Source organism: Aythya fuligula, chromosome 4, assembly GCF_009819795.1.
Source record: "Aythya fuligula isolate bAytFul2 chromosome 4, bAytFul2.pri, whole genome shotgun sequence".
Lineage (NCBI taxonomy): Eukaryota > Metazoa > Chordata > Aves > Anseriformes > Anatidae > Aythya > Aythya fuligula.
Genome location: NC_045562.1, coordinates 31,978,654 through 32,005,156, shown reverse-complemented (window position 1 = coordinate 32,005,156; position 26,503 = coordinate 31,978,654). Strand labels below are relative to the sequence as shown.

The 26,503-nt window shown below is 40.1% G+C and overlaps 1 protein-coding gene across 11 annotated transcripts in view; it reads left to right on the top strand.

The window, feature by feature from the left end:
- Positions 1–26,503, top strand: part of TRIM2 (tripartite motif containing 2) — an 85,361-nt gene that overhangs the window by 44,691 nt on the left and 14,167 nt on the right. For all 11 annotated transcript variants that reach the window (XM_032187090.1, XM_032187084.1, XM_032187083.1 and 8 more), the window contains 7 exons: positions 3,258–3,439; positions 5,539–5,776; positions 12,149–12,300; positions 12,983–13,163; positions 15,822–16,545; positions 24,939–25,042; positions 26,304–26,471. In XM_032187090.1, the coding sequence (XP_032042981.1) occupies positions 3,306–3,439; positions 5,539–5,776; positions 12,149–12,300; positions 12,983–13,163; positions 15,822–16,545; positions 24,939–25,042; positions 26,304–26,471 (1,701 nt within the window). In that variant the 5' untranslated portion in view covers positions 3,258–3,305. The remainder of the gene's footprint in view (positions 1–3,257; positions 3,440–5,538; positions 5,777–12,148; positions 12,301–12,982; positions 13,164–15,821; positions 16,546–24,938; positions 25,043–26,303; positions 26,472–26,503) is intronic.

Below are 26,503 nucleotides of genomic sequence, written 5' to 3'. Positions count from 1 at the left end.
TCAGACTTATTTTCAAATGTCGTACTTCAGCTGCTCTTTGTCTCTGTCTTCTGAGACAAAAATGAACCTCTGAAAAGAACCCTAGCAGTTCCCAGAAGATGCTACTATTAAAATGATGGGTTTTCTGTTTAAAAAAAAAAAAAAGTCTTACTTTGCACAATCTCCCGCTGCCAATACATCTGAAACTTATGTTGCTGTTTTTGAGGAATTGCTGATAGCGCTGCAGAAAATTAGAATAAATGCTGTCTTTGGCCATATTTAAAGGGATCATCTAAAATTTGCAACTTTTCCTCAGATAGTCTTTGGTTACACAGTTGCTTTCATTGAGACAAAATAGTCATTTCCATAGCCATACCACATTTAGCAAAATTGCATCAAAGGTGAAGTTGGCTGAGGGAGGCTGTGGAATCAGATGCTTAGTCCTGGAAATAACATACTTGGCAAACTTTTAACATGAATAATTTGTGTAAGAATTTAATGTACCATGTAGTGGCCACAGCTTGAACTGTGCTGAGGAAATTCTGTTTTCAGGTGCATGTTTTAAGCCTGATTTATGTGAGCACAGGAAATAAATGATAATCATGGCCTGCTGTGCTCCAGACAAAACAACAAATATTAAAGGCACTTATTTCTGATCTCTCATTAATCCTTCCTTTGACTGACAAAACTGAAAGTGTGAATGTTTGAAAGTTAAAGCAGCTGGCATGAGACCTATGTATGAAATGCTAGGAATCAACTGTTTTTGCAATGAGATGGGGAGTTCAGAAAATGAGGATGAGGATCAGATGAAATGCACATGAAATTTTTCAGGCTATGTGAGTTGTCCATGTATAAACAGCATTTGCTGGTGTACTTGATGGCTGAAAAAGAAATTGCAGTAAATCATGTTTGGTTGCTAGAGAGCTTTCTTCTATTAAATGGCAGGCAGCATTATTAGAGACCTACTCTTTTGTATCTTAAGTACATTTTTTAATAAAAATAGTCTATGCTTAGTCTATAACGAAAAAAAAAAAGTTGCACTGTTCATAATGCATTGGTGTCCAGTTTGGAAACTGTGCTTTTGATAAGACATCCTCCTGCTTCTGATTATCTTCCTTGTTTTGTTTGGGTTTCCACCCCCCTAATTTTCGGGTTGGGAGAGTGGGAGGCAAATGCAGCTGCATCGATGGTGAAATGATTGTCTTTTGAAGCACACAGCTGAAGAGCAGCATGTTATACAGCCGAATGCACGAATGTGTTAATGCATGTTTGATAGCCTGCTCCTTCTACTCCCATGTGTGAAAGCTGAATGTTTTTGTTCCACTTCTTGTGAAGCCATTTTTTAACTCTAGCTTTTAAAAAGAGACGTGGGTTCATAACTGATCCCTCAACATTTACTGTGTGTGATCTATGGTGCTTAAATAGACTCAGTTTGTGTTTTTCTAATATTGACATTGTATTTTAAGGTAGGGAAAGAAATGGAAAAAAGTGAAACAAATGATCAATTCTGAAATCACACATTTTTGGATCATGAGCAAACATTGAGTTGCATGAATATTATAACAATTTTTAACCTTACAGATTCCCCTTTTTAGGGGGGTAAAAGGAAACCAAAGGGCCCACCATAAATGTTGTGCCTCAAGTTGCAGGTCAGTTACCGCTGTTGGGGATTTTAACTGGGAATTACTTTCTGCTGCTGTACTTGTTAGCAGAGGAGGCAAATCCCCAGGGACCTGTTACAGGGGAGGTCAGTGCACCCTGTTCCATAGGCACCATCATTATCCTAGAGGTAGCCACTTGTCCACCGTAGTAAGCCAGCCATACCTGCACAGCTTAATACACAGCTCAGGAAGATCAGGATGTGTCGCTGCTGGTAAAATGCCATGGGCCACAGCACTCATTATGGAAGTGAGTGACCTTGAAGGGAGCGTGATCAGCACCTGTGGCAGGGGGTCTTGGAAAGCCTCATCTGCCTGTAAGCCAAATATCGAGCTGTCTGGATGACTACAAGCTGGGGTAGAAAGTGCTTAGGGAAGAAGGAACCACCTCAGGAGTGTGCCTGTGGTGGAAGCACCCAGCTGGGCTGGCTGCTCACACAGAAAAGGAGCCCCTGCTCCTCCGTGGAGGCAGGAGGACTGGCAGGCCTCAGGGCTAGGACAGCGGCTGCGGTCGGCTCCTCGGGGAGGGAGCCTGCACCTCTCAGTGCTGGGGGAGAGGAGCTGTGCTGGCCACCCTGCCAGGAGCTCTGCTTGTCAGGTTTTTCTAACCTATTTTAACCAGCAGTTAACTTTTTCCTGAGGTTGGTCCCTTCCCTTTCCTCCTGTTTTCTCTTTCTTCTCATTAATTCTGTTGCTGTAATCTGTGCCTCCAGTTGAAAAATTTTTCTCTTCCAGCACCTTGCTTGCAGGACAGGAGGAGTTCCAAATCTGCTGGGGGTCCTTTAACCTGTGATTTTAATTCTGCCAGTCAATAGCTCTGCTTCTTTCCATTTTATTTCATGCTTTTTATGCCAGTGTTATGGAGACATTTCAGTGACTACTCTTCCTGCCTGGAATGCCATTTTCCTTGCATTCATTATCCGGATTTGCTTCCTGTATCCCTCAGCCCTACCTTTGCCGACTCTCAGCAGCTATCAGCTGGCTCTTCTTTGCTTAGGCTCTGTTACTGTGAGGATTTCCTCCTCACCTACCCCACCTCTGCTGCTGATACAGAATTTGAGCACTGTCTTCCCAGGGACTGGCTGGCTCTGGAGGTTCCTTCACAGGAGTTCCTGAAATCCAAGCCTACCATATCTTTGGCACCATCAGCACCGATAAGGGGAAGAAATGTTAAGTTGAACCATTCTTAAACTCTGTGACACAGTCATTTGGTTGGTGCAGTTCCAGTTTAAGCATTTTGCCAGTGGTGCTCTAGATGTAAGAAATCCAATGTTTATTAGAAGTGGCTTAGCCTACTGGCACAAGAACACTTTTATCGTGGATGTCTTCAGAACCAAACAGCCCTGTAACTCATATTTCAGAGGCAACATGCCTTTCTGAAATGCGTGCTCACACAGAGGTGTTATGTATGGTGGGGTAGACTGTTTCCCAATCTCTCATCACCAACACGACGTTTTAGAAGTTTAATTCTCCGTTGGTTTTGCTTTATATGGAAATATGAATTCCCGTATCAGGATGAAATATGGGTGAATTGGTTGTTGATTTTGTAATTTCATGGAGTTTATAAGCCTTTTTTCTTTTTTTCTTTTTTTCTTTTTTTTCCCTCTCAACCAACTCCAGCAGTGTGCAGGGTAGAAGGGAACAGGATCCATATGTCAGTGGTCTAGGATGGCCAGTGAAGGCTCTAACATCCCAAGTCCTGTGGTCCGTCAGATTGACAAGCAGTTTCTGATTTGCAGCATATGCCTGGACCGTTACAAGAACCCCAAAGTACTTCCCTGTCTGCACACTTTTTGTGAAAGGTAAGTCCTTTCTTTCTTTGTGCTTGTAACTTGACATTTGTCTTGGAACGAGCACAGAAGCCTGTGTCCTTTATGGGACGCTGACTTTTCTCTTTACTTGTAAAGGTCATGTTAAGGGACAATAAATTGTGGGAAAGCTGGAGAAGTAGGGAGGTAAAAACTATTATATGTGTTGGGCAGGCAGAAGAGGCAGCTACAGAATATTTCAAATGCTTTCCCTTTATGCAAAAGTAAGTAAATATATTTCATGGAAGTAATGAATAGAGTTACACCAATGAATAAGGTCACAGTCAGAATTTGGTCTTCAAATTAATAGCCTCAAATTTATACTGATTATCCTTTAATTAGAAACAATAAAAACCTTTCTTTGTTGGTTTACTAAGTAGCAAAATAATTATCCCATCCTTTAATGTCCAAGGTTTAGACACAATATATACATTATTAATAACCGGTGATTAAGTGTCCTCATTATTCTGCAGCTTGGTTGACTGAAGTAGAAAAACTCTCTGAAAAGAGATGGAGAAAACCCAGCAATTTGCCTTCTACTGTATTCATCTGAATTAAATATACATACCTAGGGATACTTTAATGTTGTATTATCCATTCAAACGGTGGCAGGAATACAGCATCTGCAAAAAAGTTAACTGAAGAATTACTGATTAGAAGTCTTGATCTGATGACGGGATGCACCTCTTTGGGTTATATATTGAATGGCAGGAGAATAATAATAAATGACGCTTCATGTGAACACAGTTAAGGAGATTTCCACCTCTTAGAACTGTGATGCGTGTATTTAATTTTACGGGGTCCAAGAAAAAATGTGGATCTCTGAGTGTGCCAGATTAAATAGTTTTTCCTAAAGGAGTAGGAAACTCTGTCTTTACCAAATTCAGCAGTGAAACTCTCACTGAAGTTAGTGAAGTCAAGATTTTCACCATTGTGTCTTAAGTTTCTTGACTTCAGTTCATGTGTAAATCCTAAAGTCAGCTTCTGGTTTTCACTGTAATCCTCTTATGCTGATCTGGTTATGGAGAGAGGTTGGAAGAACTCCTCCAGTGTACAGCTGATGAACAAAACCTAAGCTCTCCTTTCACAGAGCCCTTACTGGGGGGTCAGGAGGAGGGCTGCCAAGGGAGGATGAAGAGTGGTGCAAGCAAAGTGCTTGGAAGTGGATGAGAGACACATAGCTGTGCAAGGTCACCCTCCTTGATTGGCATCACATGAACAACTCGGTGTAGCACTGCTCGCCTTTCAGACTCCTGAAGAACTGCATTCTGCAGAGCTTCCCGTCTTTACAGGGCTATATTGAATTGCAGTCAAATGTTGTATGCTCAGCAGTTGTTAACTTGGATTTCAAGGCCAGAAGAAGCACTAACTACTGCATATTCTTGATAACAGAAGCTTTGTGTTGGATTTGTATTCTATGAAATTTAGTATCTCTAAAACAAGCGAACTAATCAAAATGAAAAATAAAACACAAAAATCCCCCCAAAACTTGTCTTAACATAAACTATGATAACTTAGGATATGCTTCTCTATGTAGTAAGAACAAAGCAGAGTGAGCTGTGTTGATTTTGGCCAACTGCCAAATAACTTTCCTAATTGAAATAAATGGAAAATTTTCCATTGGTTTCATTGGGACCAGGTTTTAGGTCTGAAACACTAAACCCAGAGATACAAGTTAATAAAGGAGATTCATTTGGAAAGACAAAGGTCAACCATCGGTTACTCGGTTAAAGACGTACGCTTAATGCAATAACTTGATGTCTGTCAAACTTTATCGGATAGTTTATCATTTTTACTATCCTAAGAGCAGGATGCAGTAGATGTCTCAAAGAATAGATCAACTCAGCATGAATGGCTCAAAGAGGGGCCCATAACTCTCACAGTGATGTCAGCTTATTGAACATTTTTTGATGTGGCAGGGGAAAAAAAAGTCCCCATAATACTTCACTTCTGAAGCCTGGAATATGATTTACCTTTTCTCCCGTAAGTAGGGGTAGTGCTATTTCAAGCCAGTTCTTAAATGAAGGGAGTTTTTTTTCCTCTTTGATGATACTTTCCCTCTCTTTCTCCCCCTCCACCTCCCTTCCCCACAGGTGCTTACAGAATTACATTCCAGCCCATAGCTTAACCCTTTCTTGCCCCGTGTGCCGCCAGACCTCCATTCTGCCAGAGAAAGGGGTTTCTGCACTCCAGAACAACTTCTTTATTACCAACCTGATGGATGTCCTGCAACGAACGCCAGACAACAGCATTGAAGAGTCCTCCATCTTGGAGACTGTCACCGCTGTTGCTGCGGGCAAACCGCTCTCCTGCCCCAATCATGACGGAAATGTAAGTGAGATGAGCTCCCATGATATGCACAGGTACTGATGTGTGCTGACTGGTCTGGTTATTTAACATGGACAGGTCATTTTAAATAGGTAGTGGGGGAATTGGAATGACACAATTGCTTTGATTTTTATTTTAGCTCAGCAAAGACAAGTGACTTCTTAAAACCAGCAGTACTCAAACACATTCAGAGGAGCATCTTAAAGTAGTGTTATTTCATCTTAACAACTGCTTTTGGTGATACCTCCTCTTAGTACATTTGGTCACAATTGCTCCCCTGCAAGCCCTGGACCTTGTGCCTTTGGCTCTTTGGGATGGCTTTCCACAACTGCCTTACTCATAGGCTCAAATATTGTGGTGAGAACCTGTGGGCTTGTTTAGGCAGTATGAGGCAGGTACCTTATGAGCATAACCTACCCGCATACTGACCCTGAGAGATTGGAGGCAGTCCCAGAAGCTATGTGAGCATGTTAACATAGTGCCAAGTAAAAGGCCATCCTAACTCAGGATGCGCTGGGTCAGCACAGGCTTAAAACAGAGAGCTACTGTTTATCTGCAGTGCTTTGTGCCTCCTGTGTTATCAGTCCTCGGAGGCTGCTTTTTTTTTTTTTTTTTTTTTTCCCCACCTACTCTTTTTGTCCAGCATCCTCTCCCATACGCCCTCAAATGGTATCACTGTATTCATTGGCAAGTACCCCCAAAGTGAGTAAGTATTCCAATATTATTACAAGAACAACTCCAACTCTGCAGCTTTCAGCATTTTCAACAGTAACCTGTGTGGTTTCATGGTAGGCAGATCAGCTTCTGTCTCAAAGCTAGGCTTTGCAAGAGTGTACGTAGACCATATTGAAAAACTGAGCCATGTAGTGTTGTAAACTTCTGTGCAAACCAAGAAATGTATGCCAGGATTTTAAGACAACTTTCTGTGAACTGTTTTATTCAATGCTCAGTTTAGGTGTATGGGTTGTATAAAAGTAATTCAGTTGATAGGTGTTCATTGCTCTTACAGAAAAACAGCTCAGTTCCCTCTCCTTTACTAACCTGCTGCAATTAGATTGGCTTGTAGAACTGATTTGCTTCACAATCTGATTAATGAGTAACTTGCGTAACTTTTTTTAGTGTGTGCTATACCTGTATGTGTGTAGTGGTTACTCATTAATGTATTCCTATTTTTTTTTATTTACATTTTGTTGGATCTCCTTAACATGAATCACAGTTCTTTTCTGATAGAGGAATTGTGATGGGAGCCATTTCATATTTCTTTGTGAAATGCAGAAAAAAAAAAAAAAACAAAAAAAAAAAACAACAAAAAAAAAACAAGAAACAGACGTCAAAATGAAGATGTTACTTGTTTTGCAGTTTACATTATCAACTGATGACTCTTTGGGTATATGTAGAAAAAAATGTCTACATTAAAGTTGGGCCACCTTATAGTTCTCTGAAAATTCCTTTCTATGGAAAGATGTGTTTGTAAGTCCTCTAAAATAAACTTAGTTGGCTTGCCTTGAAGCATAGCTTGCCTTTTAAGATGCAGAGTAGGGTGTGATGGGAATATCTTCTTGTTCCAGTAGGAACTGGGAGGGTGGGGTGGTGGTGGGGTGGGGGAGAGGCTGAAAATAGCACCAGTTTAAAGCTTTGTGAACTAGGAAATTAAAAGGTAAAGTGCACATTAATCACCATAAAGGGGGGAACTGAGGTAAGTTTGGGGGAGAACTGACCAAGGCTGGCTGGGCAGGCCTGGCCGAAGGGCAAGGTGTGCAGGGCAGGGTGCCGGGCACCCTGGGCATGACTGAGGAAATGGACTGTTGCTGGCTTCATGGGTATACAGCATGACAGGGTGCTGCATGGCAAGGAGCAATATCGGAGTGAGCGAGGGGGGACTGAGGTGGTGGCTGGAGGAGGCCTGCAAAGAACGGGCAGTCATTCTGCACTGAATCCTCTCCTCATTCACTTGTGTATATGGGCTTGGGTATAATCATATGTATTGTCAGATCCATTGTATTTTTGCTCTTGAGGGAAAATTTTGCATCAAGTTGGTTTGATTTAAATATTTCCAGATTTTCTTTGTATTAGCTTGGAAACAAGTTTCTGTTTAAACAAGCTTTTTCAGCCTCTCCAGTGATGCTGGCTTTAAACCTCTGTGATTAAAATCAGATAGAAACTGCTGTTTTTTTTCTTACTGAGTTTCCTGTCTGCTTCTATCTTAGCTTTCCTCAGGCCCTGTAGGTTAAGTGCTTTCCTTTCCAGTTGGTCTCATTGCCACCACTCATACTTTCCATACGTTTGTGTATATCCTAGTTCTTCTGCACACATCCTCTCATCCTCTGTTGTGGCATCTTTGTTGTGTGCGTGCTTATGAAAAATGAAACTCAGCTTGTAGTATCTTAACGTAAGAGATTTCCTGTGCTGGAACTATAAACTAATGCTTCCTTATTCACCAAGCACAGAGCACAACAATGTCCTTGTGAAACTGGGATAGTAGGGCCCATATGCTATGGAACTTCTGAACCTGAGAGAAGGTTCTAATCTTGTATCTGCACATGCAAATAAGATTGGCTTTATTCTCAGCTGCTAAACTCCTGTAACTCCTGCTGGGCATAAGCATGCTAGTTTGGAAATGTTGGTTTACAATCATTTAGGTATAGCCTGGACAGGGAATAATGTGTAACTCTAGGTCCATTACTATATAATATGGATTTTTTTCTTTTCTGAGTTTGAAGTGAAAGCCAGCTTAGAGCCTAGGATCCTCAATTTTACAAGTGCAGTTTATTTTCTGCCTGTAGAGTGCAACAAGAGAACACACCAAATACCAGATTAAACACTTGAAACAAGAGAGCATGTCTCATCTCTGGCTAGGTTTTTCTTGAAAGTTGGTAGAATAGCTTGGGAACTTGACAGGTAAAAGATTGTGTTTAGAAAAACATTTCCTGAACGTGTGCAACTTCTGCTTACAGCCTATGTGCTTCTCATAGAAAAATAAGAAAGCCTCTATCCTTGATGTTCTGATGAAATGGCTTCATAAAATACCTTTTAAACCCTTTTTTCTCCTCACTTCTATACTTCCCACTGTGTCACTTGTGTATCCCATTAAACTGTAATCTATTTTTTCTGTACTCTGCAATATTCAGTGTGTCACTGAGGCTAAATGAAAAATTCAGAATGTCAGAACTTACCTTTAATGAGCATTAGCACTAATGAACTGAGATCACTGCTAGCAAAATATCGTCCTCCCTCACCAGAAACACTTAATACAGTTAGGGAGCAGTAGTCTGACTCTGATATAATCATATTTGATTAAATACAAGGGATTTAAGTGGTTTACTTGTATGTAAGTATGTTGTTTAAGTCATAACAGTTTTGTAAACTTTTATTTTAAATTTGATTAAAGCTTTCAGGTTTACTGCATCAGTAGGCAAAAGCTAAGACTTGGGAGAACAGGAGTTTGTTTCTAAGTTTTGCCACATAGTCTGGGAGGGCTGCTCAGGTAATCCAAACTTGTATTCTTCTAAAAGCCCAAACATACAAATCTCAGGTACACACTAGCTCTGGGACAGAGGAACTGAACATGGGTGAGAGATGGGGAAGAGGGCTGGCAAAGAGCAAACACTTCCTTTTCTCTGGACTGGTGTTTTAATTCAAACAAATAGAAAGCAGAGGATGAACAATATGATTATTTGGATGTAGTTTTGGATAAATGAGGCTTGTCATTGCTGAGAGCTTTTTTCTTGAGACCTGAACTTTGAAGGACTGGAATCCACGTGTTTCGGCTTTGTGAAATCTATTTCAGAAGTACATGTAGACCTGATTATGCAAATGGAAAAAAAATCTGTAACTCAGTTAAATTACAGTGGTGAAGACGTGTGGATCTCTAGTTAGATCACTGTGCTGAAATATCCTGGTCTGGTTTAAGGCAGAGTCAGTGGGGAGGATTTCAGAACCAGTGAGTATTAACTCACATTTCATTACAGCTGATAGGGCTGTTTTCATTGCCTGATTTTGTGACTTCAGTGGAAACATAGCAGAAGGCAATGCTGGATGCCACAGTCTATCCTGCACAAGAGGACATTTGGAAAAAAGGGTTTCAGGCAATTTTTAAATTTTTTTTTCTTCTGAAATATTTTGTGAAACAAACCTGAATCATGAAAAGTTTTCTGGGAATGTTACATAATGTGATGCTCATGTTGGGAATGGAGAGGGGAGAGGAAAAGCCAGTAGTACGTGTCTGCCTCTACTTAGAAATTAAGAAAAAAATAAATATATGGAATCTTAGATGATTAGGAAGTGCTAGATAAAATCTTAGGAAATCAGCTCATGGAAGCACTTGAGGCCTGAATTGTGTTAATATTAGCTTTTCTTTCTTCTTCAGCCATGGCACAATCCAAAGATTTTCATGGGAAATGAAAGATGTTTCACTCAACACATTTTGAATGTGACTGAGGCAAAGAAGACAATTTCTATGCAGACATATATTTTAGCTCTTTATGGTCTGCTTGCTATTACCATTTTGGCTTATATGTTTCTCTGGCACTTGAATAAAGAGGAAGAAAGTCAATTAGGCTAAAATTTAATTTGCCAATGAGATATTTTCTCTCATGTATATTGTTGTAAATATGATGGTATTGTTATGAAGTATTCAATAGGAAACAGAAATATTACATTATTCTATCGTATCCAAAGATAAAAAATATAGAACAAGTAAAAAAGCTTGTTAAAATCTCTTGAACATGAGCATTAAATTATGAAGAGACAGAAAGATGAACTTTTGACACTGATTCAAAATAAGTGAACGTTTATGACCATATAAAAAGGCTTATAGTTTCCTAATAAAATGTTGTTCATTTTGGTTGGTTCTGGTTGCAAATTTTTGAAGCCTTTGTAAATAATTGAATCCTAAGTGCTATTTAACTGACTTCCTCTATGCTTGTGAGACTGCCCCACATGTTAGAGATCACGAAAATAACTGCCAGGCCTCAGAGGACCCACTACTGTCTAAGTTCAGGATTACTGGAGTGGTGTTAATGGGAGTTGCCATTATTTAGGTCTACATGTGCTTTCCTTACCCTGTTAATTTGGGGGCAGCTTTTACTTTGTTTCTAAAGTGGCTTACACAAATGGCCAGCAAACAACTGAACCCTCACTACGTGTGAATCTCATGTCTTGTGAATTGAGATAAGAAGGAAAGGAGCTTATCACAGGAAAATCCCTATTAATGCTAATAGTACTTCTAATAATAATAATACTTCTCCCTCCTAATTCTCAAGACTTGGAACAGCCAGCTCCTTTGGAGCTGTTACAGGTCCCTCTGCTCAGGTACCTGAAAACAGCTGGTTCTACTCTACCCACACAACCACCTAATGTCAACCCACATCTCCAGCACACTCCTCTGTGTGAGGTCTGCGTGCCAAAAGCATCAACCGAGTTATTCAAGATTCTGATGCTATGTGCTGAACGCAAGAAAGCTGCCAATGGTTTGCTTTGAAGCATATGTACTGTGAGCTTTCTTACACACTCAGTAATAAGCCTAAAATTATTTGCGCTGAAAAACTTTCGAGCTGTAAAAGAATGTCTCATGCTGAATTTGCATGTATGTGTGCTATTTTGACTATTATATGATTTTGTACACAGCACTTTTCTTTACCATCATGAGTATATTCAGATTTGGGGGTATTTATTACACAATGAAGGTCTTATTTTTTAATCACCAGACAGCGTTTGACTGGGTATTTAACAGGTTGAAACAATCTTCTGCTCTTTTAAGTGTAGATGAGCACTCTTATTATAGTCTCAGATATGGGGTTTTGATGGTTTTAAGGGATTAGCAGTGGGATATAGAGCTTTTGCCCTGCAGCACATTTGTTCATTGAGGGTGTTTTTCTGTAGCAAATAAACATGGCGTTTGGTGATCTCAGTTGAGTTTGTGTTGCACAAGTGGCCCTGCTAAGAAAAACAGCCTAAACTTACACTTTCTGTGGCAGCCCCTTAAGGGAGACAAAGGATTAAGTTAGTGAGGTGATCAGAATGCCCTGATTTTTTTTGTTTGTTTGTTTTGTTTTGTTTTGTTTTCATGGAGTAGTAGAGAAACACCAAAGTTTACTATTCCACAGTATAAAGATGGTATTAGGGCTAGCATTGGGGTCCATCGTTGAATTTTCCAGATTGCTGTTTTGATGATTCCTGATAGAATAAAATGCATTTGGTAGGAGATATGTAAGAATAACAGACAACTGTTAAGCAGTATATTGTTGGTGTCTTTGTTTCACGTTGAACTGCAATCTGCAAGCTTGGTTAATAGCATGAGTTTAAGGCACAGAAAGATGTGCTTAGAGCTGATGGTACTGCTGCTGTGTCTGAATCTAGAGCTGTGCACTTTTTCAGGTGATGGAATTTTACTGCCAGTCCTGCGAGACAGCCATGTGCCGGGAGTGTACAGAGGGAGAACATGCAGAACATCCCACAGTACCACTCAAGGATGTGGTGGAGCAACACAAGGCTTCCCTCCAAGTCCAGCTGGATGCTGTCAATAAACGGTACAGAGTCTCCATGGATTATTTTTCAGTTTTAGCACTGCCTTCCTGTGTTACCTTGGGTAATTGTTTTAATGTGCTTGTGCCATGGGCCTTTACCCATAAAATAGGGATTGCAAAGAGGACAGCATAAGGGAAAAAAAATCCAGTGAGTTTGATGCACTGAGGGATTAAAGAAAAGAGTAAAAGATACCTATTAGTCTTTTGCAAAACAGAAGCTGTTGGAAATACAAGTGTTCTCCAAAGAAGGAGCGTAAAATATTATGGAGAAAAGTACTAGCCAGCCATGAATTTAATAATAAATAAATAATACTGTATGCTTAGACTAGCACAAACTTTACTGTGGCAGAAAAGCTTAAGAAAACAAAACCAAAACCAAACTGGGGTAAATCTGGTTCCCTCTTCCCTAGTAGATACATCTGCATAAAGGACAGAGAATCCAACGCCTCCCTGTTGGAACTGCCTGAAGTGTAATGAATTTCCACAAGGGAAGGCCCTGGCTTAGCCTTGTTTTATCAGACCCAAACCATTATGTGGTTATAAAAAGAATGAACTTACTTCTGGGAAATGACCGAGTTTAAAGACAGCCTGGTGATAAGATTGTTTCATCAAAAAATGTCAGGGCAAGGGCCAATGTTTAATAACTTTTGAAACAGCAATCTTTGTAATTTAATCCCTCCCTCAGGCTTCCAGAGATCGACTCAGCACTTCATTTTATATCTGAAATCATACACCAGTTAACCAACCAAAAGGCTAGCATTGTAGATGACATTCATTCCACTTTTGATGAACTCCAGAAGACTTTAAATGTGCGAAAGAGTGTGCTGCTTATGGAACTGGAAGTGAATTATGGCCTTAAACACAAAGTAAGATGCATGTTTTGTTTCAATGAAAAGCTATTAATTTAACAGCCAGTTTTTATAAATGATGCAGGACGCCACTTTGACAAATTGTGTCTGAAATCCAGAGGACAACTTAGTCTTCCTGAAATCAAGTACTTCACAGCCTTGCTTGTGGCTGCACACACTCGAAAATGGAATCCAGATCCTGTATGGGTAGCTAGCCCCATGCATGTGGTGTGAGGAGATCTAAAACAGCAAGCACAATGAGCAGGTATCTGCTTAAAGCGCACGTGTCTCATGTACAGATGCCAATAAGGGAATACCAAACTAAAGTCTGAAATCCTTGGGCTGCAATTCCATGAATCCTCTCATGAAGATACAAGCCAAACAATTTCTCCCGAAGAACTGAGCAAGGCTTACCATTTGGCTTTAAAGCACTGTTTTCCTTTCAAATGCCTGGTAACATATTTCGTCCTAGAAGTCATGGGTTGAGGATTAATAGGTCTGAATTCAGATTCTCAATTCTGTTCATCTAAACATATCCAAGATGTCCCAAAACTGTATTTGCTTAGCAAGAAAATATACTCAGTTTGTGTATGAAGTTCACACAAGATGGAATATGATGTTAAATTATCTTACTGTTGTTTAAAGGGGCATGTTCAACTATTTCACAGAATCACAGAACTGTAGGTGTTGGAAGGGACCTCGAAAGATCATCGGGTCCAACCCCCCTGCCAAAGCAGGTTCCTCAGAGCAGGCTGCCCAGGTAGGCGTCCAGACAGGCCTTGAATATCTCCAGAGAAGGAGACTCCACAACCTCCCTAGGCAGCCTGTTCCGATGCTTTATGATTTAGAGAACCAAAGTTTATGAAGCTGCATATAAGCAATAAAAGAGGTATTTCCTGTTTGTATAGCAAGAGTGATTAGAAACAAATTTTGTTTTGGACTGAACAGTAGGCCTGCAAAATAATTCAAATCCAAATATTTCATCATTCTCACCTTGCAAAAAAAAAAAAAAAAAATTAAAAAAGGAAGAGCTATTCTTTACTAAAAGAAATTTAGCCAGTCAGTTTTGGTTGTCCAGTGGACTGAGAGGCCTCATGTAAAATGCTCTAAACACATCTGAAATGCTAGTTATGGTAGGACTTAATATTTTCCATGTCTATAATGAAAGAAAGCTACATTGAGAGTATAACGGTTTTAAAATATAGCTGCAAATTGTCTTCCTCCACAGTCTGTGGTTTATCCTGAGTGTAGGGGTTTTTGTCATCCCGGGACTTTACTAGCTATGCTGTCTGTTTAACTGTTTATGGCCTGGAATAAAGGCATGGCAGATCAAAAATGCCTAGCACTGAATCCTGGGAGGTTTTTAGATGCCTCTCTAGGCATCTAAACAGATAACAGTTAACAGTTTTTTTCCCAGTGAGTGGAGAGAAAGAGATAGCTACATAAAAATCAGAACAAAAATGCCCTTAGTATCATTACATAGTGTTTATCAGCATGGGAAGAGTATCTCATAGCAATAGACGCAGAGTCTCTAAGTTTAATTTAAAATCAACTGAAGTGTTTTAAAAATACTAATTTTGCAGTGACAGTCAACAAATAACCTCTCTGATCCACTGTAATGCCTGTGCCCTAGTTCTTTTCTGTAGGAAAAACATACCACATGTGTGACTTAGTCCTTTGGTTTGGGGATTTTGTCAGTGGAGATTGTGCGGGATAACTGGAATGTTTGTGTTTTCCAGACTCCCATGAATTTCTCTGTTAGGTTTTTATAATTCAGGGATCTTTTTTCTAATTCATTACAAAACTGTTTTAAAAAAAAAAGTTAGCCTTGTTCCCAGCCCACACTTAACAATTTTGAGGTCAATACTGTTTTAAGAATTTTAGACTGAGGGCCAGAACTGAGCCTTTAATAAAAGCTCCTTTTCAGTCTTAAATACAGAGTAGCTACTTGCTGCCCACTAAAATTTCAGGCTACTCAGCCCAACTCTTTCCAGTATCCCCGGTCCATCCTTTACGTTTTCCTCTCCTGACTGCTGAAACTGGGGAATCATCTTGCCCAACTTCTGCTGGGGAGACTTTTACTGTCTTCAGTTATTTAGGTCAAGAATTTTTCCTCAGGATGGATGACACTTTTCCTCAGGGTGCATGTAGATTCCTTCTTGTCCCTCTCCATAGAGGAAGGAGTAACACAAAGTTTCCTCTGGCCCTGAAGAAATCATTTTACGAAGTCCTTGCAGCCTTCCTTGTTCATGGGCCTGATGATTCTTAAAATCTCTCTCTCTCTCTCTCTGTGCAGACAACTTGCTTCCCATTAACTATCTCATTAACTGTAACTGAGAATTAGATGGAAAGGTGCTTAAAATTCCACATTTTTTAATATTTAAAAATAAATAAATAAATAAAGGCAGGTAAAGGGAGTAATTCAAACTAGTGACAGTGGATCTTTGAAGCCCTGGAGACCCAAAACGGGGTACATTTTTTGTCTCAGTGTGGTATTCTGAGAACGTGCAGGGAATCAGTGCAGTACATTTTCTAAAAGAAAACTGTAAAATAAACTGTAAAGTAAAGCACAATAAATTGTGTTTCTTCAAATGCCTTCAGGCAGAAAGCATGCAGCATCTTGCTAGCACAGATCTTGCAATGTGATGCTAATCTGGTGTTTGGCAATGCACACAGGTCCTCCAAACGCAGCTGGATACCTTACTGGAAGGACAAGAGAGCATTAAAAGCTGCAGCAACTTTACGGCCCAAGCCCTCAACCATGGCACTGAAACCGAAGTGCTGCTGGTGAAGAAGCAGATGAGCGACAAGCTGAACGAGCTGGCCGAGCGGGATTTCCCATTGCAGCCCCGTGAAAACGACCAGTTGGACTTCATAGTGGAAACGGAAGGCCTGAAAAAGTCCATTCACAATCTGGGTACCATTTTAACCACCAATGCTGTTGCCTCTGAAACAGTCGCCACAGGTGAGGGGTTGAGGCAGACCGTGATCGGACAGCCCATGTCTGTTACCATCACAACGAAGGACAAAGATGGGGAGCTCTGTAAATCTGGGAACGCTTACCTCACTGCTGAACTGAGCACGCCTGATGGGAGCGTAGCAGATGGGGAAATACTTGACAATAAAAACGGCACTTACGAATTTTTGTATACTGTTCAGAAAGAAGGGGACTTCACTTTGTCACTGAGACTTTATGATCAGCATATCAAGGGCAGCCCATTTAAACTTAAAGTGGTCAGGTCAGCAGATGTGTCACCTACCACTGAAGGGGTTAAGAGGCGTGTTAAATCTCCTGGCAGTGGTCACGTGAAGCAGAAAGCTGTGAAAAGACCTGCGAGCATGTACAGCACTGGAAAAAGAAAAGAAAATCCCATTGAAGATGATTTGATCTTCAGAGTAGGTAGGTGACTTGTGCTGACTACTGACGTTATTAAAAATAGCTCGGTGAAACTGGATGAAAAGTGGCAATATAAAAAGATTAATGCTGCAGATTTAGATTAAATTACTTCTTTAAAAAGCTGCATGGCAAGAAGCAAAGTTGGAGGACTCCCTCTCTAAAATGATTATGTTAAAGGTTAATCTAATTAATTAACTAGGATCTATACATGCTAAAATTTGGGACAAATATAGTTATTTCTTGATGTCAGCATTGGACAAAATTAGGATTTCCCTTATTTGTGTTCTCTCTCCCCCCAGTCTAAATATGTTCGGTTCTTTATATAGTGTTTGGTTCTTTATATCTCTAAATTTGTGCATTTTTAATGCTCGGTAAACACAACATCTAGGTGTCATTGTGATTTTCTTTCAGCTCTTCTGATGCAATCTGTTTTAAAGCTAAAGCTAACAAAGTTAACTCCTAATAGGTGCAAGCCAGGATTTCAGCAGCGTGTTTACCAGGCTTGACCACTGGTTAGCAAGGTAGCTTTCCTTCTTGTAGTGGAGAATGGGTGGTGGTTAATCCTGCAGGGATTTTCAGTAGTTCTGCTGAAAACTTATCTGGATACCACTTGTCAGTCAGTTAGCCCTGTCTACCTGATTTCTCGTCTGTTAGTATTTCTTTAGGAATCTTTACTGTGACAGACAGTCTGTGCAATAACCTAAGTTTTGTATCAGAAAATGCATTCAGCATGCATGCTTTGCTTACTGACAGGACAGCACAGTGCAACCTTTGGATGGAGCAACTCAAAATGTCTGGCCTTTCCCAGATGGCCAGTGCATTTCCTTGTAAGATAAACAACCCCCTATATATAGCAACTCCAAGCATTTATACAGAGTCAATGGCATCCTGTTCTACTGTTAGTAAGGCTAAGTTTTATGGTGATTCAGACCTGGTCTGAAAGAAAGTGTCTCTCTGAACTCTTCTAGGAGTGCTTGTGATATGTTTTATGAAAAACAGAGAAGGGGCTCGATGGGCAGGTTCAGACTGAAAGGGTCTCCCTAGGTCTGTAGCAGACAGGAGCAGGACAGAAAAGCCTGCACAGACACAGCATGCCTGGGAATGGCAGGGGGCCATTGTGGCTGATCCTTCTCACAGTGCTGGCCCTTTTGGTCACATACATCAAGCGCTAATTTGTCTGTTTGTGGAAATTGCATGTCTAAATGGAGACAAGGTTGACCCAGACTTCAAAATTCCTCTTAGAGTCAAATAGAAAAACACACGTGTTTAATAGTAAATACTTAAGAAAAAATATCCTGAAATTATTTTGAAACTTTAATATTTTTGTTATAAACCTTTCGGTATGGACTAACAGGATTTCAGATTACAATTTTCACTTCTGTATCCCTTGTTTCTAGTGACCGATTTCTAACCTAACTACCAAACAGTAGTATGGCTGCAGTTTTTTTTTTCCTTTTGTCCAAATGGTTCTCTCCAATACACCATAATCTCTAAAACAATCTTGAATGTTGTTTGAAAAGTTCAGTGCCCTTTTTTTGTTGTTGTGATGAAATAGATTACGTTCTTTATTTCAGAGTTTTTCCTCCTCCCTGTTTGCTGTCTTCCTTGCTCTGTGTCCCCTATCTCCCCCCAAAAAATAAAAAACAAAAACAAAAACAAAGGAAATGCATAGCTCTAGTTCTAGAGCTTTAGCTTGTTGAAACCCTTCATGAGTTTCCACATTTGGGATATAAGGATTGCTGTTTTATTAAAAAAACTGAACCGAGGGTAATGCTTCATCCCATTCCACGTTCCATTCTCAGCCACTCATTTGACAGACTGATCCTGCATAGGGATGTCCCTGTGGGGTTATGTATCATCTGAAAAGTCTCTTAAGTATTTGCAGCTGCAATGCTCTAGCTTTCTACACGCTTCCAACATATGTGTAATTAATAAACACAGGTAAAACTTCCGACGTTTTCACAGGGATAGCCTTCAGGGATTTAAGATTTTGTCCAGTTCCAGTTTCAACGCACTTGGAAAAGTTGAGTTTCGGTTCATTTGTTGATGAAATCATGCAAAATAAAGTTTATTGCTGCTTTCCAACACAACTGTGTATTTTTATTTTGAGCTCTGATAGCCTGGCCAAATCTGGATTTTTGTTCTAAACTGGGCAAGATAAAGCCTGTAGTTGGGCTGCCAGAAGCTTGTACAGCTGTGTTGGAGAATCATACTGTAATATTCCTCTGGGCATCTGGATATATGGAGCATGCCCTTGTATCTATGCTGATATATGGACTTGTTTGCACAAGTAAATCACTCAGCTCCTAGCAGGAGATAGTTCTTGTGTCGGTATTAAAAAATAATATTAATACAACATTAGTGCAGGTAAGTGCTTTCATTCATGGGGAATTGGGCATTGCATCCGTTGCCAATTCCGTCATATTCATGGCTTTTAAAAAGGCTTGTGGTTCTATCTAGACACTTTAGGGTCACGCTATTGACTGCACGTTCATACAGTTATATAATTCATTATTTAAAAGACCAGAGTATTTCTTGCTTCCTCTTCTTCTCTCTCAATAATTTATGACCTCAACATTTTTTTTTTATTATTTTTTTTTTTTTAAGCAGGCATGAGCTGTAAGAGTGTGTCCATGCAGTTCTCATGTTCTAAATGTTACAGCCTGCTAAACTTGCTACAGGAATGAAAAGAAACAAGTAAATCCATAGTTTAACAAAAATCCATCTCTGTGGCATGTACCTAGTTTGTACATACACGAGCAAGACGTTGTTTGTGATATCCAGAACATAATTGTTGTACGATGGTTTTCTCTACTGCTGCAAGTGGTAGGAAGCATTACTGTGAGAGGAAAAGCTCTTTTGTTACCCAGCTTTTGTGCCTTAAACCCACGCTGAGTGGAGGAATGTGGAGGTGAGGGAAGTGTCAGCCACTTCCACCTTCCCTGGTAAGCCTCTTCCAGGTCCCCCAAAGGAGGGTTAAGAGCCATGGGTGGCATCAGATAGCTCCTCCTCTGCCCAGGACCCTGTCTTGTGCTCCAGCTCTGCCATACCAGGCTGTATGCCTTGGTACTCCTTTTTTTTTTTTTCTTTCTTTTTTCTTTCTGGCACTTTTCATGACTGGGTTCTTTGACGGTATTTAGCAGTAGTGGTGCCATTTCCCACTTCAACTGCTTTTTCTCTTTTTCTCTTCGTTTATTTGTGCTTGGACTTGGCATCAGGCACAGCCAGATGGAGAGTTGGCTCTCTGCTAGAAAGCTCAATTTTCCTTTTCCTCAGACTGTGTTTAGCTCTCTGTTCAACCATGTAACTGAGCGGCTAAGTTTAGCTGGTAAGTTTAATGGGTGTAAATTGCTCTGCATTTTTTTTTTTTTAATTTTTTATTTTTTAGAAGAAAAAAAAAGACTGAAAATAAGCCGTTAACAGTGCTTCTGTCAGCTTCCTTACTAGGTGTGGATGTCATCATCTGGGCTGTTATCAGTGCTGAAACCAAATAGGAGCCTTACTGTGAATTTACTCCACATATGAGCTCATGAAGAAGGCCTGTGTAATAATAGCTGGTAGCCTGATAAAGAGTGCAGTTTCAAAGCAGGCTCAGGGGGAGCAGAAGGGTTAGATTTACATTTGACAAATAATGAATGGGGAGCTGTGAGTTGGTTTTAGGGAAATGTTTAAATTTTTAGGGGACTTGTTCTTAGTCTGGTATTTAAATTTTCTCTGAAGGCCTCAGCCTGACATTCTGTATTGGATTGTCCAATTTGAAAGAAAGAGGGCTGCCTATAGGTATAAACTTCTTAAGCAATTACAAAAATAAAAGTGAGCTCTCTGCATGGATATCTTGAAAATATGTCTGTTTTTCTAACTGACATAGAGAAATATGTCTATTTCTCTAACTGAGCCTCCTTGTATGCCTGGCTCAGAGGAATCCCAGCTCCCCCATAGCAAGCAGCACTTGCTCATCCATTCCCCTGTCCCAACCTTTGCAGGGAGGTCCAACCCTATCCACGTTACGGCCAGGCTAAGGGCACTCGGGAAGGAAGAGATGTGCAGAGGCTCCTGACACGCTTTCATCAGTTGTTTTCTATCCTCCATTTCAGAAACTAGGAACACACCAATTAAGAAGCAGTAGGATATATTTTCTATACAGAATTTATACTTCTGTAGAAATAGGAAAGCCTTGTAATGGGCAAATAGAATTTCATTTTCCAGTTTATGAGCTCAAATCCCTCTGAGGCCAGTCATGAACTCTTTATAGGCTTGTGACTGCCAGTGTGAAATTTGGCCAGACCTACGCCGTGTAGATTTGCAGCCATACCTGTATCGGACTGGGGCCGAAGAACTCTGATGCCTCAGACTGAGGCAATGACCTATGATGACAGAGGTTTGCCTGCTGTGGTCTGGGATGTTGCTGCTGTCCCAGCAGCTCTGTAGCTGTGGCATACGGTGCACCTACCCCTAGGACCCATGTACACCTCGCTGCGGTGGGGCTCTGTCGCACAAGCAAGGCTTGGCAGAGCTCTTTGCCAAGCTTTTAGGGGCAGATGTTCCATCAAGCAAATGAATACAAATTAGCTCGAACTCCACTACTAACAGTATGTGTGTCTGCCAGAGTTCCTACTGAATTCCTCTTTACAGGTTACAAACACTGTGTGCCTTCATGCAACAGACTGGTTTTAAAACTTAGATAACTTGGATTAGTAACACTGATGTTTATTCTACGATAAGTATGTAGTTTATTAAATCTGATTTAGTACAATTTTGCTACAAAGCCTTTTGTGTTTCAGTTTTATCTATTACAGGAGAGGCATATCCTAATAATGTGTAGGGTTTGACTAAATATCTTTTGGCCCTCTAAGAGAAGAAAGAAATGAAGCTAAGGAACAAAGAAACAAGAAAGCAATTCCTTCATATTTGTCTGTGCTTTCCATGCTGGCTTTCCATGCTGTTCAGTTTTATCTTTTCCTTTTTTTTTTTTTTTTTTTTTTTATTTTATAAAAACCATGTAGAGTACAGTCCCAGAAGAAGTATTTGGTGTTGTAGGCAGGAAAGTAATGGTAGTTAAACAACATGCTCTTGGTACTGCATCCTCAGTCTCCCATTTAATCTCTAATCTTTCTGCAGGGATCTTGTCTCTTTGAATACATTCCCTTTCTGCTGGGGGGAGTGGTATGTATTTTCCTTCTGTTTTAGGAAGCTGGTAAATCTAGGTTAGCAATCAGGGAGGTTATTATTCACATCAGTAAAACACAGCAAAATAAAAACAAAAAAACTTCTGTTTTTATGAGTATCAAAAATGAACATTGTTCAGCAGGTTTGTCCAGATGCCCTGCGCTTACACCGCAGACTTAGGTACGTGATGTAATTTTTAACAACCCCTGTGATTTTTATAGGTTTCTAGTTTTTTTTCTTCTTTTTGGTGAGATTCAACTTGGCCTGTACTGTGCAAGAACAAAAGACTGAAATGTTGCAGCATTCTGGGTGTGCTGCATTGTCTTGAGCTGAAAAATGGCTACTCAGTTGTTGAACGCATGTCTTCAAAGCTAAATTAATTGGTTTGTGCAGGGTACAATGATTAATGTCAGCCGGGATTAGACAGGGCTAAATCCAATCTGATTGTTTATTTGGAGAACTGTATACAGCGATGGTTTGAAAGGAGCTGTTCCGTGGATCTGATTCCTAATGGCTCTGTTCAGCCCGCCCTCCCAGTCCCAAGCAACTTGCTGCAGAAATTGCAGTAAAATGTCTTTTTCCTCCGTTGTGCCCCTCAGTAGCTCAGAGCCAGAAGGGAAGCAAGGCTGGGCAACAAGAAATATGAAAGATGCAGGTTTTTATCTCCAAGCCAAGCTGTGTGGGAAACCCTGCAACAAGGATCCACAAGTGCATCCTTTAGCCCCAGCCCTGGGCTGGGGTCAGTCAGACTGACTGACTGCCCGGAGAACAGAAGACAAAGCATTGGTTGCCTTCGTGTAGAGAGGTGATACCTCGCAGTAAAAGATTTGCTGAAGTTTCTCTCTCAGGCAAGTGTTTGTAAGGCAGGAATATGCTTAACAGGGAGGAGCCGTCATCCTTTGGTATTACAGGGCTGCAGGATCCTGCTTTCCCAGAGTGTGGACATACTCTACTATGAGCTTTCCTCTCAACCGAGCTGCTGCCACTGCCTGTGCTTGGCTACACATCTTTGCTGGCATAGTGAATTACTCAAAGTAGGAAGTTCAAGGTTATCTGTTTTCTTCCTGAACATAATTTAAGAAATAAGGTGTGTGTTTCACTAGCCTCAGCTGAACTCTTCCGAGAAATTTGCCCCGTTGCAGAGGAGACTGTAGAGGAGCCTGTGTGCAAATTAGGACCTGTGTCCTGGGTTTAATAAATGCAAAGTGCTATTAACAAGAATGTTTCATGGAGCTTAATTTCATCTGCACGCTGTGCTAGTAAAATACGGTATCTAACACTTACTGTGAAATGTGACAGTGGCATTCCTGGGTAATTTCTTTTCTTTTCCTTCCTCCTGCCCCCTCCTTTGATGCATATGTGAAGAAAACTGAGTAACTCTTTATATAGATCTCACTTATCTTTAAAAATGAACATTTTTCTAAGGGGAAAGCGCATACATTCCACAACGGTTGTGCTAGTTGGTTCCAGATGCTCTAGCTTGCACCTCCTCTTTTCTAACAAATGTTTTTCCTCTTCTCTCGGTATTAAAAGGAACGCTTCTTACTTTTCATCCACTCTCTTTGGCTAAAAGGCAAAAAGGAAACTTAACATTAACATATGGTGGAAAAAAATTACTGCAGGCATCCCTCAGGCACTGCTCAGTAAAAGAATATGCAGAAATGGCTCAAGTGTGGGCAACATAATTGGTGCATAACTCACTATTCCCTTACCACGTAGTTTCCTCTTGGACTACAGAAATTGAGGAGCATTTGCCTTGTTGAGAAGATGTAAGCATACAGAGATAAGAAAACAAGCCTTGGAACAAAGGGACTTGTTGTCAGCACCAGGTGACGAGGAGTTGAATGTTGCTTGTTGGCCAGTGACAGGAAATATGCATCCCACATCCATCACCACAGCTGAAGGAACGGGTTTTAAGAGTGTGCACATCCCTAATGAAAGCTAAATACAAATTAGAGCTAATATGGATGCCTTCTATTGGGGGTCACAGTCAGAACAGTTTTAATCATTGAGCTCCAGGATATTTGGACTGACTACAGTAAAATACAAGTTCTTCAGTTGAAACCAATTAATGTTTGATAGGCAGCCAGTGAATGCTTGTGAAAATACTTTACTGGGGAAAAATAGCTCTGCATCCAAGTCTCAGAAAGAACAGCTTATAGAATTGTTTTTTGTTGTTTTGAAATTCATTCAATCATTATGAATAACCTTGTGGTTCAAGATCATAACTCCAGCTTGTCTAGAGACCCCTGAGCCTTCTTTACAAACACAGCAGAATTTGGATACTGTTACTGTATTCCAGGTGTAGTTTGGACCAGACACTTCAGTGCTGACCTTTTAAAAACACCAGTTTGCTTTGCAGTTCTCCTCATAACGTCTCAGAACAAGCATCTACGTGATGAGGCACCTAAACTTAATGAACTTTTGTGAAAACCTTACTTTTTATTGCTCTTTATCTCATTAGACCCTCTGGGGAAAAGACTTACGGTTCTGTGTAAATCGCTATTGCATTTGTCCTGGATAAAAATGGGACCCGTGTGTGTGTGTGTGTGTTGCTTTATAAGGATTATCAAAGGTCTTTGCAGAAAGATTCGGTCTCCAGGTATTGGTCTTCATTGGTCCACAAGTCCCAGTCATTCAAAAACAGTTCTTCATCACAGTTTCCTATCTAAGGGAACTTCTATATCCTGTGAATGAAAACTGTATGAGCGAATGGCAAACTTCCCTGTTTTGAAAAGGCCACATCCAAAGAAACGACCGGTATGTTTCTTCCTTGACTTTATAACTTGACTGAGGAGATTTAGCTAATTATACTAAATGCCTGCCATCCATCCAGGTTCTTATCTTAGACTATCTGTATACTCCCCCAGTACTGCCTCTTTCATTGCCTTCTCAGATGAATAAAAATCCATATTTAAAAAAAAAAAGTCAAACATATGAAAAATATGTTACTTGTAACCTCTCGCAAGAGGCAAATTGTGAAATTGTGAAGACACCTTAATCCACAAAAGCCAGAGGTAATTCCTCTGATAAGAATAAGGACAATCTCTTCTTGTACCTAACTGGGATCTGTTACTGAGATGGTTCTTTGAAGTTGTACCAGCGATAAGAACTCTTCAATATAGGCATCCATACATCAAGGATGTAATAAATGCATGTATTGGCATTTAAGTCCTAACTGATTAGTCCTGTCTAACCTAATTTGTTATGTGTTTTGTGTTCAATTTTAGGCACCAAAGGAAGAAACAAAGGGGAATTTACAAATCTTCAAGGTGTAGCTGCATCTACAAATGGAAAAATATTAATAGCAGACAGCAACAACCAGTGTGTGCAGGTATGAGGATATGCCACTTTCAGTATTCTTCTGTTTCTCCCCCCTACCTTTGCCTTATTTGTATTCCAGGAAAGACAGATTTTGTACAATTCAAGGACATGTAAATTCAGAGAAATCTCAACATCACTCATTATCATCCCATCTTCTTGACCTGCAGCTATCTTTTTCATATCTGCACTGTATCTAATATGTATATCAGAGTATATTCCTTCCTTATTATGTTTGGCATTGATTGAAGAAAGCAAACAGTGCAATAATCTGGAAAAAATGCCCTTTTGTAAATATGATTTTACATTGTAAATTTATCACCCTGTGTTTCAAAATAAATATAGGACAAGGTGCCACAAGTATCATTTCCTAAGTGAGCACAAATACAAAAAAAAAAAAGGGTAAATGTAATTTTAAAGTGACATTTAGTCTGCCTAATGGATTTTTCTGTCTGGTATCATGATAAAATATTTTGTGCAAGCATCCCTGACACCCGTGATTTCTTGGCTCCTGTAACCTGTGTGAAAATCAAGCTGTGCTTTCTATTTTGCCTGCCATGGTTTTTTTTTTTTTGTTGTTTTTTTTTTTTTTTTTTTTTTGTTTGTGTGTGTGTCCTTTAAACCATTTACAATTTGTCATCGCTCTTCAGGCTGCTCATGTGGTAGCAATGAACAAGGCAGAAGTGAGTGGCTCGTTCTTAGTATATCAGAACCAGAAAGCCACATGCAGCAACAACTTGTTTTCAGGCCTCTTCAAAGAGACAGAGTCAAATATTCATCAGTACCCTCCCACTTGGTAATTTGCAGCCTTTAATTTAACAGATCTCCCAGAAAGTGGCCCAGTACTTATTCCGAAGTTAAATGATTACATACTGAAATTCTCTTTCAGCTTCTGCTCCTATCTCTTCTAGAGTCTAAGTGTTTGACTGTGGCTGAGACACTTGTTTTCCTCATTTCTGTTATGGGAATAACACCACTTCTTTCCAACTGCCTGAGAGGGACATTGTGAAGTATAATTCACTAATGTTTGTAAATTACTCTGAGATCTCTGAAACAGTGCAATGTAAGTGCTGAGAAAATCTTTATTAGGAAATCAGGATCCAGGTTGAGGCCTCTTCTTAAATTAGGCTTACTACTTTCAAATATGGATTTTGTAAAGTGTTTCACGTGCCTAACTCTTTCCTTACTACAGTGTGCAGACTTAATGTAAGCTCCAAGAAATAGATGATGTTCTTATGCTGACTTAGTTTTAAAATTAATGTTTTCTGTTACAGATATTTTCCAACGATGGCCAGTTCAAAAGTCGCTTTGGCATAAGAGGAAGGTCTCCTGGCCAGTTGCAACGGCCAACAGGAGTGGCTGTGCATCCCAGTGGTGACATCATTATTGCAGATTATGATAACAAATGGGTTAGCATATTCTCATCAGATGGAAAATTTAAGGTATGAGTTACCATGTGAGCTCTGCTGAGCTT